The sequence below is a fragment of the Amblyomma maculatum genome, chromosome 3 (genome assembly GCF_055883805.1).
Source record: "Amblyomma maculatum isolate TAMU_Amacu chromosome 3, ASM5588380v1, whole genome shotgun sequence".
Taxonomy (NCBI): Eukaryota; Metazoa; Arthropoda; class Arachnida; order Ixodida; family Ixodidae; genus Amblyomma; species Amblyomma maculatum.
In genome coordinates, this window is record NC_139346.1 from 189,723,485 (window position 1) to 189,742,938 (window position 19,454).

General features: G+C 42.5%; 2 protein-coding genes across 9 annotated transcripts in view; one reads left to right on the forward strand and one right to left on the reverse strand.

The window, feature by feature from the left end:
* Srrm234 (Serine-arginine repetitive matrix 2/3/4) overlaps nt 1–4,984 on the reverse strand; it is an 80,520-nt gene extending 75,536 nt beyond the window's left edge. For 4 of the 7 annotated variants that reach the window (XM_084599037.1, XM_084599033.1, XM_084599031.1 and 1 more), the window contains exon 1: nt 4,809–4,983. The gene's annotated coding sequence lies outside the window, so the exon portion shown is untranslated. Of the gene's footprint in view, nt 1–4,808 lie in introns of all 7 variants that reach the window. The other 3 variants (XM_084599032.1, XM_084599030.1, XM_084599035.1) reach the window with 2 other exon arrangements.
* A 5-nt stretch (nt 4,985–4,989) lies between these two features.
* thoc6 (THO complex subunit 6) lies at nt 4,990–19,454 on the forward strand. Of its 2 annotated transcripts, XM_084599040.1 has the most exons (13): nt 4,990–5,141; nt 5,572–5,690; nt 5,790–5,860; nt 6,285–6,336; nt 6,461–6,550; nt 9,861–9,909; nt 9,990–10,070; nt 10,576–10,678; nt 11,675–11,727; nt 12,084–12,152; nt 15,146–15,259; nt 18,850–18,975; nt 19,326–19,454. In XM_084599040.1, the coding sequence occupies exons 2-13, from the start codon at nt 5,584–5,586 to the stop codon at nt 19,404–19,406; spliced, it is 996 nt and encodes a 331-aa protein (XP_084455166.1). In that variant the 5' UTR covers nt 4,990–5,141; nt 5,572–5,583; the 3' UTR covers nt 19,407–19,454. The 2 variants fall into 2 exon arrangements, with proteins under 2 accessions (XP_084455166.1, XP_084455167.1); XM_084599041.1 differs by lacking the exon at nt 12,084–12,152.

Sequence of the window (19,454 nt, forward strand, 5' to 3'; positions counted from 1 at the left end):
ACAGTTGAGATGGATGCGTTTTGTCATCATATATATTAATTCCAATGATACGAACTGATTGCAACTGTGCGTTTCTGTAAATGGCAAAAATGTTCTGCTCTTAACTAAGCCAAGCCATAGTCTAAAAGTAATCAAAAAGCTATGAAGGCACCAACACAAATTTTCAGTCGCCCAAATGCTTTTGAAAGTATCCAGTTTGGTGCAAAACTGTCAATAAAGGTGACATTGACAATGGGCACCTTATAATTGCAGCATAGCCAGTAAAACAATCTTAGGAAGGAAGACACCAGCAAAATCTATCGAAAGTATTCTGGGAATTATTGGTTCCTCTGCCACGGTTAACTGTGAGAATTTGCTGACACTTTTACTTCAGTGCAAAGGAAGTCACTGTCAAGCCTATTACAAGCCTGAGATTTTCCGTTATAAGACACTGCAGCTGATTAGGATTTAAAGGAGTCACCACCATCATCATCCACTGGACTATAATCAATGCAGAGCTAAGGCCTCTCCCCTATTCCTTCAATTAATCTAGTCCTGTGCTATCTGCGTCCACTTGACCCCTGTAAACTTCTTAACCTCATCTGCCAAACTAATTTTCTGCCCCCTCCTGCTAAGCTTTCCTTGCCTTGGAATCCTATTTGTTACCCATAGCAACCATCGGTTACCCTCTCTTCGCACTACATGTCCTACCCATGCTCATTTCTTCTCGATTCCCACTAGAATGTCAGTGACTTGAGTTCATTTCTCTGACCCACTCTGCACGTTTCCTATCTCTTAATGTTACACCTACTATTTTTCATTCCATAGCTCCCTGTGTTGTCCTTAACTTAAGTAAAATCCATTACATTAGCCTCCACGTTCCAGCCACATAGGTGAGTACCAGTAAGGTGCAACTTTTATATACCTTCCTCTCGAGCAATATTGTTAAGCAACTTATCACAATTTGCAAATACTTTCAAAATGCGCTATATCCCAATCTTATTCTCCTAGTTACTTCCTTTTTCGTCGTCTGAATCTACAGCTACTACCTGTCCTAAGCAGCCATATTCACCTACCACTTTCAGTGCTTAACTAATTACTGTAAACTGTTGTTTCTTTCCAAGGCTGCTGAACACTACATTAATTTTCTGGATATTAATTTCTAGACCTAACTTTCTCCTTTTCCTGTCTTGGTCACCAATCATTTTTCAAAATTCATCCCCTGAGTTACTTAACAAGGCAATGTCATCAGCGAAATGCTGATTACCGAGATATCCTACCGCGATATTACTGAGCAAAACACAGATTACTGGGGTATTCTCCATTAATCCTTATACCGAACTGCTTCCACTCCAGGTCTCTGAATACTTCCTCTAAGCAAGCTCTACTGACGGGGAGATCATGCTTCCTTGCCTAACACATTTATTTGAGGGAAGGGGTATGGCGTTATAATTTTTTGTAGTGTTTTATTCCTTGCAATTATGCAAGACATTACTGCATATCGATTAGCATGTCGTTATGCCTATGGCCTCTAAATAATTTATAATCAAATTTCTTCTCTCACCTGTTTCAGTTTCAACAGCTGAGTGATGGCAATGACAGCAAAGTTCTGATAGTCACAAGAGGGATGAAAAAACTGCCAAACCATCATCGCTCTTTCGCTCATAGCGATTCTGGTTGCTGAGGAAGGCTGGCATTAGTGTTGTAGTGAGCCAAAACAACAAAGGAGAGATAAATTGCAGTCTTTTTCATCCCTCACATGACCTATGCGAGACTTTCACACTAAAGCCATTGCTCGGCTGTTGAAACCAAAACAAGTGAGAGAAAAATAGACAAGTGCAAATTATTTAGTGGCTGTATGAGAATATGTACTATGCAGCTATTCATGCACAGTAATATTTTACACAGCATTGTAAAGGAGAAAGCATGTCACCCAAATTCTCTGCCTATAATCTTTTAACAGGACTCTGTGCCTGGAAGTGAATATGCGTAGGAGTGGGATGCTCGGCTTTAAATTTTTTTCAGCTATTTACAGTAAAGCCTGATTCTAATTTGTTTTTCACAATTATATTTTTCCTAAGGATAAATTGCTACTTTCATTTTTTTTTTAAGTAATATAATTTGGCATTTCTGTTTGGGAGAAGCTTCGAAGATTATGTTTGCCTTTTTGCCTGGCTAAACATTTGGTTTATAGTAATTAACACTATTTATTGTGGCGCGGGTCACCAGTGGATCACATCAATTATTCATGATGTGCAAGCATGAACACTCGATCAGACGGTGAATCACGGGCTGATTTTGTTATGAGGTCTAAAAAGGAGGACCCCACAACAAAAGCTGCCCCACTTCTTCATCATGTGACCAACCGTTCCCGGCCCTGCAATATGAATAAATGATGTGAATCTCCAATGAGCTATGAAGCAGTGAATGTGTTAAAAAACAGTGACAAGCATTTACTGCTGCGCTTGCACAACAAAATACTTAAACCAATAAGGAAGTAACAGAACTTAAATAGGAAAACACTTAAACAAAAGCACAAATGTAAGCTGATCACTCATGTGGATAGCTGTGTTACAGCACGAGAGAAAGATAGGGTATCCCATGGTCTGGGAGTTGACAACAGTGACCAAACTTCCACTTAGTTGTCGTCAAAACAAGAACATTACATTTTATCACAGCACTTATGCATGATTTCAAGCCTGCTTACATGAGGTAGTGAAATCTGCTTAACGAAGTAACTGTTTTAAGTGGCTGATGGCAGTGACGAGATCATGCTAGCAGATGGCATTGGGCGACGAGGTGGAGCCTTACAGTATGAAGGGGCATGTGAGGTAGTTGAGCTATACTGCACAACAATTAACCGTACTGCTTCATCCAGTGGTACACCACTTGACCATTCCCCTGGTGTATGCACTTTGTTCATTTCTCCTTCAGCTGAGTGCGATTCCTACTCGATAGCCAGCTAGCTGCGGCATATACGTCAATGATTCCACTGTTTTTCAGTTAGGACTAAATTTAAAAACTGAATAATGCTTGCTACTTTTATAATGTTTTTTTTGTGACTTTAAACTGAGCAGCACAACCTAGATATGTAGCAAGTAAGGCCTAATGACTTGGAACCACACATGGGCCGTGAGGGATGCCGAGCTGAAGGGCTCTCGATTTATTTGATCCCTTGGGATTTTTAATGGCGCACCAACACCCAGAGTAGATGGGAATTAGTGCATTTCACCATAATTAAAATGCAGCCACTGAAGGCAGGATATGATCCTGCGACAGAATAGTCAGCAGACGAATGCTAAACCACTGAGACACCGTGGCTGGTGATGATATGATTTGAAGGCTGAGAAAACTGCACACACACCCAAAGGGCAAAGCATCAAATTTGCATATACAACTCAAGAATGAAGTGGCAAATGCATATCAAAGAAGTCCATTCCGCTAGCTAACAGCTTCAAACAAATGTCATGTTACTGCAGTCAGTTCATTTCTTTGTGGTTAATCTTCTAGCATTATTCCCTGTAACTTCCATGCCTTTGCACACGTCTTAACCGAGACCATTGAGGAATCCAATAAATAAATAAAATAATAAGAGCCTACCAACACCCTGCAGTATCATGCTACCAGGTGTAAACCACAAAGTTGTGAGAACTAGTCGACACCATTGGATGGAGGTCCTACTTTGAGGGGAATTCGCCCCTTCGTTTTGTGATACAGGTCAACTGCACACAAACGCAGCCGATGCCAGAATGTGAAGCAGAAACTTCCAGTGATACATACTGCACAGACCATTTTTGCACACTACTACTACTATGAACCACAACAGCAAGCCCTAACAAGCCTACTGCAGTAATGCTTGCCTCGACTATCTAGCAAACATGCTTGCATGTGATGCAAGTGAACTAGTGCATTTAATAGTTGTAAACATCCTGACCCACGATTTGAGGCAGTTTGTCTTGTATAAGAATTTCATCATTTAATTCACCTTTAATTCTGGCTGGTCAAGTGTTGCAAGATGATAGATGCCAGTGAAAATGTGTAGCGTGCACTCTCCTCTGTGCACTGTGGTTTTTGTGTATTATACTTTTCCTCCTTTTTGGGCACCCTTACGAAAGCAATGCCGCATAATATTCGTTTAGCAAAAATACTAAACCAAATGTTGTTACGCGGCTTTTTTATGGTGAATAAAACGAACTACGTGAATTTATTCGAATGTGAAAGACCCATAGTGAAAACTGGCAACGAAAACAAAACTAGCACACACTGAAAACATTACCGAAAGATCGTAAGCAACCCTCTGTCAGCTTTAGAGCCAGCTGGGCGTCATTCGCATGAAAAAACTGCTCTTGATACCGTGCGAGCGATCTCCAGGGAGGCTTCCACTCATCATGTAGTGGCTACGCGACCATCTGTGCAAACAATTCCGCCCTGTGAGCGCGAGATCTTGCGCCAGACGATAGCAAAATATGCGCCGCACAGACTCGAGTGCGCCTCCGCTTGGTAGAAAACTTTCCACGCAAGCTAAAGTTGCACAGTGACTAGGTTGCTGCGAAAACTAAACGAATTAAGGCAGAAGAAAATGGTTGCGTCTGTTTTTGCGATAGTGCAGCGACGACCGACTCTGTCCGTGAACTCTATTCGTGAATTCAGTGGTCATGTTACTGCAACAGAGAGTAAGATGATTTCTAGAAACTGTCTTTGCTTCTGTTTGGTATCTGTTACCGCTGAGAAGCCGGCGTTGCCACGATAACATCAATTTGTTTACACAGACTAGACATGCAAACGCTGAGGCAAACCGTCGTCGCAAGGGATTAAACGGCACTACTCACCGCTAGTAGAAGCTAGTGCACCAAAAATGAGCCCACTGCTAGTGTAGCGACGATAACAAAACGATCACGCACAATATACGACGCTTTTGCGTGCGTGACGTTATCCCTCGGCCATTGAAGCTGGCTGCAGATGGCAGACGCGAGCAAAGGCAGCAGAAATTCACAAACGCACAAAACTGGCGCAACTGCGAAACCAAGCCGAAACGCGAGAAGGCGCAAAGTTCGATAACGAGCCAACGCAAGCCATGTCTCCATGGCAGCAAGCGCCGGTCGCTGCACGCGTCTCGGAGCGGTTTTGACTGTAGAAAGTTCTACTGAAGTTTGACTCCTGTGGTAGGTTTGTTCTCGAAACTGCGCCTTGCAAACGTACTTACATACTATACGAGCATAAACAAAGGAGTTTGACATGATTCAGCGACCCCTTGTACTGTGACATTTCCCTTGGTTGGAGTGCATCGGCGCATACTGAGTGCGCCCCCCTTGATTTATTTTGCTTGTCAATGCGATACTGTGGGCTATGCTAGGCTGCAGATTAATTCCGAATGGCTGAGATTCCTTAACATGCACACCGTACATGTATTTTTTTCCCTATTGAAACGCAGCCGGAGTTCGGTAGACAACCGCGGAGCATAACACCTGAGACGTTTTACACTGGTCACATTACTAAAGAAATTCAATGAAGAACATTCATTGTACATTGTTAAAATTCTCTTTTCTCTATTGTGCCATTTCGCGCGACATTCCACTTTCTTCTTCACGACAGGTTCACGCAGCCATGACGAATTTGCGAAAGTACTACACTGTGATATATGCCCAGTGCTTTTCCCCGTGCAACAAGTATCTCGTGGCCGCAAGCAACTACGGAGAGATCGCCGTCTTTGCGTAAGACGAAATGCATCCCTTATTCTGTGTTCTCTACGTCTTTTATACTGTGGCTGTAAAGAAAACATGCCAAATACCTATATCATTACTCGTTTTCAGAGTTTCTCACTTTTTGTCAGTAGAAGAGGATGGAGAGAATTTACAAAGAGACCCATTCTACAAGTTTGCAGGTGGGCTTTTCACTGACGCGCCTTAGTAAAGCTTCCGTGGTAACCAGCGGCAAGCTGGGAACAACTAAGTTTTGCGTGGTAAGAAAAGCCAGAATCCGGAGCCACATAGGAGGAGCGTGATCTCTGATTGCGCTAGACAAGCAAGGGGCAGCTGAAGTGTACAGCAGCAATCGTCAGTAGAAGCGGACAGGCAGACACTGTAAAAGTAATCTCATAGTCACAGGTTATCTTTGAATTTGTGTTGTATCTTCACTTTCCTACTTAGCAGTTTGGTTTATAATTTGAGTGGCCTCGGACAGCTTTTGTACCTTCATACCGCAGATTTTATGCCTACCTTGATTGTCTTTTAAGTGCATGTTGGTATTCCTACTTTGCTTGGAAACATTATGTCTTCTTCACATCTCACATGGTTTCAATCTTGCAGCACACTCAGGTAGCATTTTTGCTATGGTCATGTCTGAAGACTTCTTGATCAGGTGAGCTTGAAAGGTGTCTGTTCAGTAGAATGCTTTGTTGTCTTGTAAACAACTAGTTGCTGTTGCCAGCAGTGACCTCAGTTCTTTGCTGAAGCTTGAAAGCATAGCTTGTTCTCTTCCACAGTGGAGGCAATGGTGAAATCTTTGCTTGGAACTGGGACAAGCTAAAGAAGAAAAATGCGGAGAAGTGCTGGGCCCTTAGCATACCACAAGGGTAAGTTCCATCTTATTTATTTTGCAGAAGCTGTAACATCTAATGCAAGGTCAGGGTTTCGCAGCCCAACAATATCTGATTTGGATTGCTCTGTATGATATTTGACGATCTTGCACAACCCTAAACATGTTAGGTGTGGACCTAGGAACCACAGGATACATGCACATTTGAGCACAAGTACCCATTGTAAACACGAAACAATTCTTTGCCTTCCGTTGTTTTAGTGTACTTCCTTTAGTTGTTTTTTATTAGGCAAGTGAGGCTTGTGAAATACTGTTCAAGAAACCTAATTTTCTTGTCTTTCAGCCCAAGGGGAATGCGTGGTTACCTCTGCACCTATTGTGCTTATTTTTGCAGCCTCTTGGAAACCTTATCTACCCAGGAACCCAGAGTTTTAGTGAAGGCTTCCAAGGGACCTTAAACCTCCTTTAAGTTAGCAAACATTGTTTCATTCCTTGAGAAAAAAGGGCCTGTACTCATTCCTTGAGAAAAAAATGTACTCTTTCAAGCACTTTGTTCCCGGAAAGGCTTCCCAAAAATCATATGCCGCAAGAAACTGATGGTTGTTTGGAACTGTTTAGGGATGGAAGCTTCCTTTTTAACTTGCATGGTGCTTCCAGAGCGTTATAATCTATGATCCACTCATTGTGTGAGCGTCATTTGTTTCCCTCAGAGGACTGTTTATGATGAAATAATAATTATGCCATGTTTTCTCTCAGATTGCTTGATATATCATAAAAGTCGTAACTTCGGGAACCGGAGTTTGAGTTTGAGTTTGAGTGCTATACAGGTCGACCATCAAGAACTACAAACTGTCAATTAAGGCGACGGGCGCTCTGCACCACACCTCGATGTCTCACGCTCTCTTTAACTATGTCAAAATTATGTTGCTAAGTTATTTTATAGCTTCATGTGAGAAACAATGGCTTCCTAATTGCTGCTGAGTATGATCATCCACATTCGGGATGCATGGCTCCCTGCACAGCTGAGTGACTGTGAGGACGAAGGTCTGTTTTTGAGACAATGCTTATTATGTTCATGGTCATTGCAGGGATAATGGGGCTGCATTGTTCCTTAAAGCTTCAGTTCAAAACCTTTTGCACACATCTGTTTATAGGGGTGTGGGGGGGCTAGCTGACAGTGCTAGCTGACAGTGCGCCTCGCTTTTATACCCCGCATGAAGATCGATTTTCCTGGCGCGTGCGGGAGTGGGATGGGGGATGCAGGGCCCACGATAGGGAGTATAGGAAAATGCGCGCACATTTGAATACCATTGGTGCGGGCTCCACAATGTGAACCACTGGCAGAGACTCACGGATAGGTTTGTGCTGTTTACAGGGATGTTAGAATGAACAGAATAGTGAAAAATAGGTGGCTCATGAATTGCCAGGAGGCAGAACGGATGTTTGGGATAAAAAAAGGGGCAGGAAGGCGCCTGTTGCCACTGAAGGTCTTCTTCACAATATTCAGAATGAAATTTACTAGAATAAACATGTATCAACATGAGAGTTGCATCAACTCATTCTCAAAGTGTTGAGTGTTTCGTAAAGATGCAGGCTATGCCGGTTCCTTGAAAATAACTGGAGGGTACATCTGACAGGTGATGTACATTGCCTTCACAACAATGCTTGGGCCTTCTCGTCACATGTTACCACCTTCCTTCTGGCAAAATTGAAATGCTAAGTTGTGGAGAATCTGTCTGTGTGGCCTGACACTGGTGGCCAGTTCTCTTCGTCTAAAGAAATGCCTCATGGGCGAACAGTTCTCTTATGGCAAGGGGTCAACGCACAAAGACATGACATAGTTACACGGCAGATGATAGACTTCTATGACAAAGGTATACAAAAGTGTGTTCCCAAGCTGTACAGCTTTTTAAGTAATGGTGGAAAATGTTTGGAAAAATTAAGTGGCATGATGAAATTACTTCTGAAGCATAAGTTTTGTCAGACGAAAATTCGTGTCAGTTGTGCTGACCACTGTTTCTTTACTTCCCAGATACATCTTGTAGTATAGTTAGTATTGTCCTCCTTTTCTTTTTCTGAGTTTGTAACCGTGTATATGCCTCGCCATGGCTGTGGTTTACAGATTGATCAGTCCCTGGGATTTGAAATCACGATTTTGAGAAGACTGGTTGAGCGATACACGAATAAATGCAGTAATGGTCGTATTTTGAGCCATTTTATGCCCCCAAAATGAAAACTTTAGATAGCAGATTTGATATTTCAGCATTTTGTTCATACTTGCTTCTGCTTGCCGAAGTTTATTTATCCTTCAGAACTATTAAAATAATCATAATTACAGCAACAGTAAAGTTTGCAAACTAAACACATTTGTAAATGTCTAGGAAGGATAATGTGGCACACAAATAATTATACACTCATAATAAATCAATAGCTTTATTCAAAATTGTTTCACCATTAGCTGTTGTAGCTGCAAGTTCAAATTTTAGTACATCTTATTGGCAGGCTTAGTTTTTGCAGTGGGTGGTCTTTAAACACTCCTTCATCTCTAGAATCTGACACCTTCACTTTACTTTCTTAAAAATGTAAGGAAAAGTTACCTGTATGATCTTATGCAAAAACAAATGAAAAAATATTGCCATTCTTATCATTTTTATCATATTTAACAAGCCAGTTATTGCAGGGTCAATGTGGTAGGAAAGCTAGCAGCTTTGCGAGAAGGCTGATCCAGCTGGACATTTTAGGTTAAAAGAATCACTGCTGATTAGTGGCAGGGGCAGATATATAATGGCGTGGTCAATTTAACAATCAGAAGCAGGTTTTTGCTTTATGTCCAAATAGAAAAATAGAAATCCCGTCCTGTCCCCCACCTCCATCAACCACCCTCTCTAATAGTCTCTCATTAATCGGCTCCTGCTAGTGGTCAAGTAGTGGGTGAACACTCCTAGGCCCTTGTTCGGAGTTTGCATTGTTTTCAAAAGTGTTTTTTGCAATTTTCGCTCTCATCTGATTGGTGGAAATGTTGGAACTGGAAGTGACGGTAGACATTTGTCACCATTTGCAGTGGCAACCACACTAACATCCGGTTCCAGTGTCTCCGCTAATCAGGTTACTCAAAGTGAGGGCAAAAACAATGCTTCTAAAAAAAATGTGAACTCAGAATATGAGCCCAGTTTTCTCACCAGAGGGGAAGGATTTATCATCTTATTTCTCTTCAAATTGCTCATTATGGCACTGATAGTGGTATGGTGGTGCCGCAAAGCTTCCTGCTGCTCTTTTTTCTCGGTAAACACTGTTAGAATTTTTGTGTTCTGTTATGTGATGACAGTGTGTGATCTTGGTCTTTTCAGTGAGAGCATTGTGCAACCTGAAGTCAATGCCCTAGTTCTTTCTGGGAGGGTAAGTACAGTGGTTGCGACCAGAACTCGCTTGTGTGACCATGGCAGCGCAACCTTAGCGTTTCTCCTCTACTATTCCAGGATTCGGAGCAGAAGCTTCTCATAGCTGGCTGTGGAGACAACAAAATATATGTTTGGGACATTGAAACTAGGATGCTACTAGTGAGTGGGCTATAATCAAACTCCTAAGCTTTTCTGTTCTGCTTTGCAGTGCTATACCTGCTCAATGCAATAACTCTTTTTGTCACTCCAGTATTGTCGTGAACAAGTTTACTTTGACTTCTTGTGCATTATCACGGCATGTTCCCACTAGCAGGGTTACAAACCTTGGGTATCTCCTGAAATCAATGCCCATGTTTTTGCAGTTTATTCACTCTGGTATCAGCTCCTCACTTAGGCACATATAGCTGCTGATAGTGCATTGTGATTTCACGAACTATGATATTTTCTTAGTAAAACTGTTATACAGCAAGTTTTTACTTAGGCAACAAAACATTTAAAGGGGCTACAGGATCAACTCCTGAGCATTCCATTTTCTAAGCATAAGCTACGGGCTTCAAATTAACTTCAAGCTCTGAGTGTGCACTGTTATGCTAAGTGCACTTTTATCAGGTTTTGGCCTTGTCCATGCTGTTTTCTCATGTCTTGTCATGTTCTTACCTTACAGTCCACACTTGACAGGCACGCCGACTACATTCACGACCTCGCCCTGGCATCGAACAACACGCAACTGTACTCTGCCGGGGAAGATGGCGCCGTTCTCAGCTGGGGTAAGCAGTTCGTTGCTTGCTAAGGAATATTTCAAGAACAGTATTTCACAGTGTAAAGCAAAAATTCTTTCAAAGTGTGTGTACTGCAAAGCCAACTTTCTTGAGCTGCGCAGGTGCATTAGGCAACTTTCGCACTAAGGTAACGACGCTAAGGAACATGAATGTTTGCATGACCAGAAACAACTCCCCTTTAAAATATCATAAATTTATTGCAACATTATGTTGTGTAAATGTGTGTTCACCTCAAGTGTAAAGAACCACTGTAATGGAGTTTGCATCATGCAAAGCTGTACTGCCTTCCAACAGGTACCTTCACTTAGAGGTAACATCTGCAGAGTGGTCACTCGTGTCTAAGTAAAAAAAAAAACAACAAAATGCTTCACTTCATGGTGTAATGGAGCTGAGACCCTAAATAATTTTTTTGTTGGGAGACGAGTTTTATTTAATTGCATATATGTTTTTGTTTGTGCTCAGCAAGGAATCATCTGGAAGACCATCGTGGCTGCATTGTTTACTTGCTGTCAGCATACTGTATCCATATCTTGTTCAAGCAGTGCTGTGTGATAGTATTGCTTTTATGCAATAGCATTATAGTATCAGGCGCGAAAAGGCGGCGTACACAGTGTCACATACTTGCTACCTCTCACTGGCCAAAGTTGGTGCACAGAAAAGCCTGCTGCAACCCGTGACCTGTCACTGTTGGCAGACAACAGGAAAATTTCTCTCTCCTCTTCCAGCGGAGAGGAGGGAGAGACCTGAAAGTAGCTGCAGTGGAAATTTGAAAGATGATAATCAGCTTAAGAGATGTGTATGGTGGTGCATTGCTTGTGCAGTCATGCATTGTATGCATGGTATGTGTGGTCAGCCCACTGTGGTGTTCTTATGCTATCGCATTGTTGCAGCTAATAGTAATTAGGTGTACTCCAATTATTGAATATGATGTTGCTTGGAAACTGCAGCGGCTTGCTACGAGCTACAACTTGCTCTCTGTTGCAGATACTCGAACTCTCCGCCGAGAAGTCTTTCACATTGAACCTTTCAAGCATGAGGTATGTTGGCTTTTTCTGGAGTAGTAATTTCTTCTATGCTTTACAGCCTCGTCCACTTCTAGCTATAATACGGTCACTGCTTTCAAAGCGCCGTTACGTCCAACCCAGCCACGCAATAAAGCTGAATGGCAGGCCATGCTAAGCAACACCTCCATGTCCCTTTCTGCTTGTATCGCTTCGCTTTGATAAGCGCCTGCGTTGGATGCATTGTTGATTTGAAAGTAGTGGCCGTGTTAGCTAGAAGTGGATGACCCTGTACATTCCACTGTAGCATTACAAGTCTGATAAAAAAAATGTGGAATGAAACAAGGGGTCCTTGAGGAAAGATTTAACATTTTGGCTACTGATAATTGTAGGAGCTGCAGCGACCACGCTTTGGCAAGTGGATTGGATGTGTTGCTCTGGAAGCTGGCGATGAGTGGCTGGTGAGTACACATTAGCCGAATTTTCCTACTTGGGAGACCAAGGGTAGAGGGAGATGCTCTTGGTCCAAGTAGCCATGACTATTCTGCAGCTGGCACGCACTTTTGGTCTTTAGAGGCCACTTTTATATTTTCAAATTTTAGTTGTGAATCACACTTGATGCAAAAGCACTTCACTTTCCTGCCCCCTCTGTGCATGCAAGTAGCATGCTGTGCAGCTTTAAAGCCATCATAGTCAGAGCACTGCTAGTTGCCTGAATGTTTCTCAAATTCATTGGGACATGCACGAGAAAACACCCTGCTGCATGTTGTAGCACTTTGTTCAACATTGCGTTGTACTTCCTGTTCTGCATTTTCCTGATTTTAGATGTTCTGGTTCAATAGACTGGAACAGTCAACAGATGTCACAGTTTTGTAGCACCATTTTGGCTTACACTGTAGATGCGGTGAACCACCGCAGAATTAATCGAGCAATTGCGCATTTCCTGGGGCTTTTATTTGTCCAGAGCAGGGAACTGCATGATATATACATTATAGGCTCATTCTGCCCCTGCCGTAAGTGAACTATCTGCAGTCTGGTGCAGTGCCCACCCACGTTTCCTATTATATCCACCCATCCCTTTCTCCATTATTCAGGATAGCACACCAGTATCTTTCCTTCATTTGCTCCTTTGCCTTTCTTTCTTTTTCCCACACTTATTTCCCTCTCACAGTTGTACCATTTGGCCTGGCCTACTGGTCCTTTGTTTGCTTTGCTGTTCATATATTTAAGGAGAATAGTATATGAACATTTGGAAAATAGACCAAATTTCTGAATGTTCATAAGTACCAGTAGGAATGCAGGTGTGTACTGTATAGGGGCTGGTGTGCAAGTACTTTGAAAGTCTAATTCTACCACTCCATCGCGTATTGAGAAAGCTGAATATCAAATCAAATTTTAGGTTGTTCTACTATTGTAATTACTTTCTGCAGCTAGCGGTTTTGCAGTACACTTCTTGTACCTGTGACTGTTAATACTACATGCTGTACTGCATCTACTCGTATTGGTGAATGTCTTGTAGAATGTGGCTTGCATAATCATTTGAGGGTGTCATAATTTTTTGCACCTGAAAAAAAAAAAAAAAACTGAAATGGCTTTAGTGCTCTCTATACTGTTCTTGATCACGGTGTAAAAATATATTTAGGTGCTGACACTACGCCCAACAGTGTGACTAGATCTTGTTCACTGTTCACCGCTCGATGCGCTTCTCTTGAACATGGATAGACGGCGCCGCGCCACAGGGTTTATACCTGTCGCCGGGCTGCAGCGGCTGTAATGCTGGTGTAGCAGGATCTTTCGATACTCAGGAAAAATACTGGGCACAGCATTCGCTGACAGCAGTGGTTTCTTCTTGGGTACATTTAAAAGTGCATTGCCATTGAACTCGTTGTAGAATGATTTTAATATTGTATGTTTGGGAAAACGCTTTGCGCAGACGTGGTTGCTCAGCTGCAGTATCCTATCTGCTATGGGGATTGCACGCAAGGCTGCAGTTATAAGTGAGTGAGGTCAGACGGAGTTTTAAAAACTGACATTTGATCTGGACAACTCTATTAGCCCGATTCGCAGTTGAGTATGAAGCACCTCTCACCCATAATAACGTCTGGTCAGCTTCTGTGCCCAGCTGGACTTCTAAGTTGTGCAACGGTATCAGCCAACGTATCACAGCCACCAAATATATAGGCCACAAAGACCATCTGCGGCGTCAGCTCGCTCTACCACGTGAGCTTGCACAACGATCACTGTGGCAGGTCCCAAACCGTGACATAAAAAGCTAGTTGTAGCAGACATTGTTCGTGTACGGTGCCTTCGATAATGTGAAAACTTAATGCACACATCTTGTGATGCACTCTGGCAGTGTAAAACACTGACAAACAGCCTAAAACAACACCGAAAGCCGGCCACGTCGCCTATCCATGCGTGCCGATCCGCAAGCGAATGGATACTGTGACGCAGTGCCCCAGCGCCGTTGCATTCAGCGCATGTATTAGAGGGCGAACACAATCATGCGCGCTCCCCGCCGTAGTGGGGTCAATTTCGCCACCTAAATATTCTTACACAGGGTGCATATCGAAATATTCACGGTGTGTAACTGTCCATCCTGAGTACTTTTGTTAAGTTCACAGAAGGAAAAAGGGCTATTACTTCTTCTTTGGCAGTGCTGAAAAGAGTCTGAGGACAAATGGAAGTTGTCCTGTACTGACAGTATAACATGAGTTAATGGCTTAATGGTAAAAGCACCACTTTCATGGGACAATATACTTTTAAGAGCTAGAAAAGCCAGCATAAATTTAAGACATTTATTGTTGCTATTGGACTTTTTCACAAATTGCAACTGCTATTCACTTGCAAACAATGGTCATGGGATCCTTTCTTCTTTATTGATGTCACTACTTCAGATCAAGCGATAGGGAAGAAAATGTTCATTGAAAACATCTTTTTTTTTTTATTTTAAGGAATAAATCTGTCTTGGGTTCCTGAACGAACTTCTACATGACTTTAAATAACTATGCAGTTGAGTTTTATGGCAAGACAAAAATTGCATATTGTTGTCCTCACTGTCTAGGAAATTGCATATTGTTGTCCTCACTGTCTGCACTTCGGCTCCTCTTTCTCTCTTTCCACTTTCACTCCCACCTTCCTCCCTTCCCTTACGGCGCAGTTCAGGTGTCCACAGCAACAAGCGTGACAGATACTGCGCCTTTCCCTTCCTTTGAACCAACCAACCAACCAACCATTGTCCTCACTGTCTGTTTGATATGTGCTTTTAGAGTGATAACGCCACAGATATGTAATGGCTTTTGGCTGTGCCTTGATGTCTGTTGTGCTTGATGGTGGTCCTGACTGAAATGTGGAAATTGGTCATCATTTATCTTTTTTTTTTTTTTCGTGAAGATGAATTGACTAGGACAAAAAAGTGCAGCTAAGGTGTGCATCTTCACTTGTGTTCTCGCAGGTGTGCGGTGGTGGTCCCAGTTTGTGCATCTGGCACATACCAATGTTGTCTCCTGCCACACGCTTGATTGATTTGGCAAGGCCGGCTCATGTGGCCCACTTCTACGATGACATGGTTAGTGTATCCCCTCACATTGTGATCTCCCAGTTGCTTTTCAGCTTCTGTGATGTTAGCCTAGGCTGTCCACAGCACTACGGCCTGCGCATTGTGCATGGGAAGGGAACGCCGTGTTGTCAGTGTTGCCACATACTGTGACCGAAAGGTTGCCAGCGTGCCATGCGAAAGTAGCTAAAAAGCACGAATTAAAATGGCAGTAAAGAAAAAAAGGTAGTTAAGTTTTCACAAATGCTGTTTCAACCAATATTTTGCATATGTTGCACTTTGAAGCCGTGTTTTAGTTCGCCGTAGTGCTGTCAAATGGGTTCATATTTTTTTTTAATGATGAGCAGCATTATGCCACACTAAGGTTGAGAACGTCATTTTGCTAACAAGGGCATGTGGTGCGCATTTCGGAAAGCGTAAATAGGGTATGTATTAGTGTGCTTTAAATAGTTTGTCACTGTGGGGATCTTCATCTGTAATGCATGAAGAGAATGCACAAAGCTTCCGTGTCATTTTTGTGCACAGCATGGTCAATCAATCAATCAATCAATCAAAGTGATCTTTATTTGTAGGAAACGAAATACATAAAGAATATTTGGACCGATGGACCGAAAGCGATGGACCGAAAGAATATTTGGACCGAAAGCATGGTGATGCTTTCTCAGCTCTGTCATCTGCTACGAGCACGTATAACAGAATATTTGGCATGAAATAGGACTCTAGCAGATTGCCAATACACTGCATCATATCTTCTCTGATGCTCTCATTCCTGTTTCATGTTCAGGAAAAAAAAGATATGGGAGACACTTAAGCTCCGCCTTTAAAGGTATGACGCGATAGCATAGGCTACCGCCCCACGCATAAAGCCCCGCTTTAACCGAGCCCTATGAACGTGCTTGCGTGGCCTAGGCATAACGTGAATGCAATGGACCTGGCAGGTTGATTTTTATATCACCCTCCCATATGAAAGGAGAGGACCGAGTTGGCAGCTTCTGCCAAACGTAATGTCGGGCAACCCTACGGCCAGTCAGCACTCAGCCATGTCAGCTGCCAGCTCCATGCTCGTGATTTTTGACTCAGATTGCCAACACCGACGTTGGATTTTTTTTTCTGGTGAATAGGGTCTTTAATGCAATGGCATTCAAAAAAATTGGGCAGATATAATACCAGGCAGCTCAGCTTGGTTGAAACTGCTTGAGATGAAAGTGTCACCTGCCTTAGCCACCTACCTGTTTGGACATTTGTTTCCCACTAAGTCTAACTTTCAGCAAAGTACTTCAGTGCATTTTAAGTGGTTGAAGAACTGTTATTGCAATTAGGGTCAGGAGGTTGCCTTTTGGCTCTGACCACTGTCTAAGAATACTGAGTTGTTGCCGCTATGCCTAGCGGGGCATTTGCGATATGTTTGCAAGTTCGCTTGAGATGGTCCACATTTTTCGATGGGAAATTTAACACTGAAGCTTGCCTACACTCTTGAATCGGCAGAAAAGTACAGTTGGTGGTGCCAGAACCTTTTGTCAAGGCGAGCAGTGCAGTCTATTTGGCAAGCTGCGCCACCTAGTGTAGTGAACTGCAAGGCAACCAGTGTCCCCAGTCAGGGCGGCTGCAGGTCTTAAACCCCGCCAGATGGCACAGGCTGTCAAATCAGCTGCATTGCTCGCCCTAAGGTAAAGTTCTCCTGCAGCCAGCTGCAGTTTTGTGCGAATTCCAGAGAATGCTAGTAAGTTCCAATGTTAAATCAATCATCAAAAAAGATGAACCATCATCAGCTACTTTGGGGTCATCGTTCAAGCCCAAATCAGTTCTATCATTTTTGCGGGATGTTTTGCAAACCGGACTAAGTACAGAACTTACAGTATGTTTGGCCGAATGTTTAGGGGAATCCCCCAAGGTAGAGTAGATTTCTAAAAAGGAAGTACTAATTACTCATTGGGATCCACCCAAGCGCAACTATACAGTATGTTTATAGCACGAGTCCTGAGAAAAATATATTCTGTTATCATTAAAATGCCTCTCTCTCTCTCTCTTTCGCTTTGAATTACGCATTTTAATTCAAAGTTGGTGTGGGAACTGTAATTTGCCCTGAACTTATGTGCCCCGATAAAGAGATGTCTTAGCTGACACTTTTTATTTCGCATTTTATGGGATGTATGAAAACTGTATGAAAACAAGTGAACAGGAGTTGTAGGCCCTGACTTATATAATTTGACTGTACTTCTCTCAAGTTATCCCAGCATGTATACCTATATTAGGGTAAGGAGAATCAGTAGCACATAGTTGTAACCCATTTCAACATCCTGTATAGATGCATGAACACAGTTGTAAGGTAAAGCAAAGTGCTTTTCAGAAACTTTATTCCTAGCTTTATTACTTCTCGCAGCACGAAGCAGATCACAAGTAGTAATGGCCAGAAGCATTTCGGAGCCTGAACAGCAAATGCAGCATAGCTTTTAAAGGGATACCACGATGTATCTTATAATGCCAATTATTTGCCAATGATTTCTCGCGCATTTCAGAAGCAAGTGCAAGAAGAATAATTGAAATCTGAGCATGAAAAACAAAGTTATTCCAATAAGAAGTTTCAAAATAGAAAGATCACGTGAAAACTAATTTCACTCACCCATTTCTAATAATTTGAACTATCAGTTAGAACCGCACCTTGTACACACGCAACGGAAGCTTGCAAGCAATTGTTGTCATGCTGGCCATGGCTTCCCACAGCTGTGCATTTTGCCAGTGTCATCCCTCCATTCACGCACCTTTCTTAGGGCAGGGCAGTTAACTCGAAAAAGTAACCTTCCTAATGTTTGTTTGTTGGTAGGCGTTCAAAAGGTTGCGGCCTGTTCGCCCCTCCCAACTTCGCCTCCAGATCAGCTTTTATTTCTGGCCAAGGTGTGTTGCCTCGCTCATTTTATTTATGCAAACAGCAGCACTCCCCCTTACGGCAGTTTGAAACTAGATGAGACGTGTCACTGCTTCATTTTAGTTTTTGTTCTATGCAAAGAACATACTGCATTCAGACATGAAATTTTGGATTCATTTCCTCGGTATAAAGGGACTAATACAAGCTGCACACCCAGCCATTAAGAAAGACAGTACCCCATCAGGCCATCAGCTCTTCACTGCCAAATATAGGTGCTGAGTTGCGACACCATCAGCTTGAAACACACTTTTGTGGAAAATTTTCTATCGCTATTTCAGCGATCTCTTTTGGCCTTCAGGCATCACAATTTCCCATACTATCTGTGCGAACAATAAAAGCCGGATGCTGAGTTAATGGCACGGAGCCCCATGTAAGCCAGTTCTTGTGTAATGCTAGCTTTTCGTGACACACTGGCGGCTTAGGCAACACACAAAACATGGCTAACATGCAATGATGGTGGATGACCATTGTCCAGCCGTGTGTATGCAAGAATTGTTTGCATTTTTTGTTCTTTGCCTAATCAGAAAGAAGCTCTTTGTGAGCTTCCTGGTGGAAAATTCCTGTGCTGTATTGTCTTCTAGTTGTCTGCAAGGCTTCAGGGCCTCGTCTGCTTTCTGTGCTGCTGAACTTATTTATTTATTTAGTTATTTATAATCCTCCAATTCTCTTTGCACACCAGGTGATGGCAGGGGGAGGTGAGCCGAACCTTTACCACTGGACCTTTAGTGGTGACCTGAAGGCAAAGATAGAAACGTCAGCGTCAAGCTTGTACAGCATTGCTTTCCAGCTGGACCCACCTCAAAAGGTAAATAGACCTGATTGCCTTCTGAGCATTCTGTTTTTGGAAATGTACGAGACAAGCTCAAAGCAAACACTAGGAGTGACTGGTTGACACATCCTAGCTTAGCAGCAATGGGCAAGAACAACCCGGATCATGTTACAGCTGCTTTCTTATGAAATTAGATTTTAAAAACTTTACTGAAGGAGTAAACCGCTGGATAACTTGACATAACCCAGCAAGGTAGCTGAATAAGAAAAATGAAATTGTGCATAACTGAGCCAAAGGGCACACTTTGCTTTCAGAGTTTACATACTCTCTTCATTGCATGGTACTACATACAATTTCTTAGTCTGTTGTTGCGTTTTATTTTTCAGGGGCTGTGTGTTGCAGGTTCAAGCTACAAGATTGAAGTTTGCACAAATTTTCTATATCGAGACTTCTCTTTGAACTTTTAACACATCACTTCATTTCACCAGTGCATCATTAAAGTTGTTTCATCAAGA

Bases quoted from the DNA above. Each gene is read 5' to 3' on its own strand.
- thoc6 (XM_084599040.1), top strand. From the start codon at position 5,584: ATGACGAATTTGCGAAAGTACTACACTGTGATATATGCCCAGTGCTTT. The intron at 5,691-5,789 runs GTAAGACGAAAT...ACTCGTTTTCAG, and splicing joins GGAGAGATCGCCGTCTTTGC to AGTTTCTCACTTTTTGTCAG. The intron at 9,910-9,989 runs GTAAGTACAGTG...CTACTATTCCAG, and splicing joins CCCTAGTTCTTTCTGGGAGG to GATTCGGAGCAGAAGCTTCT.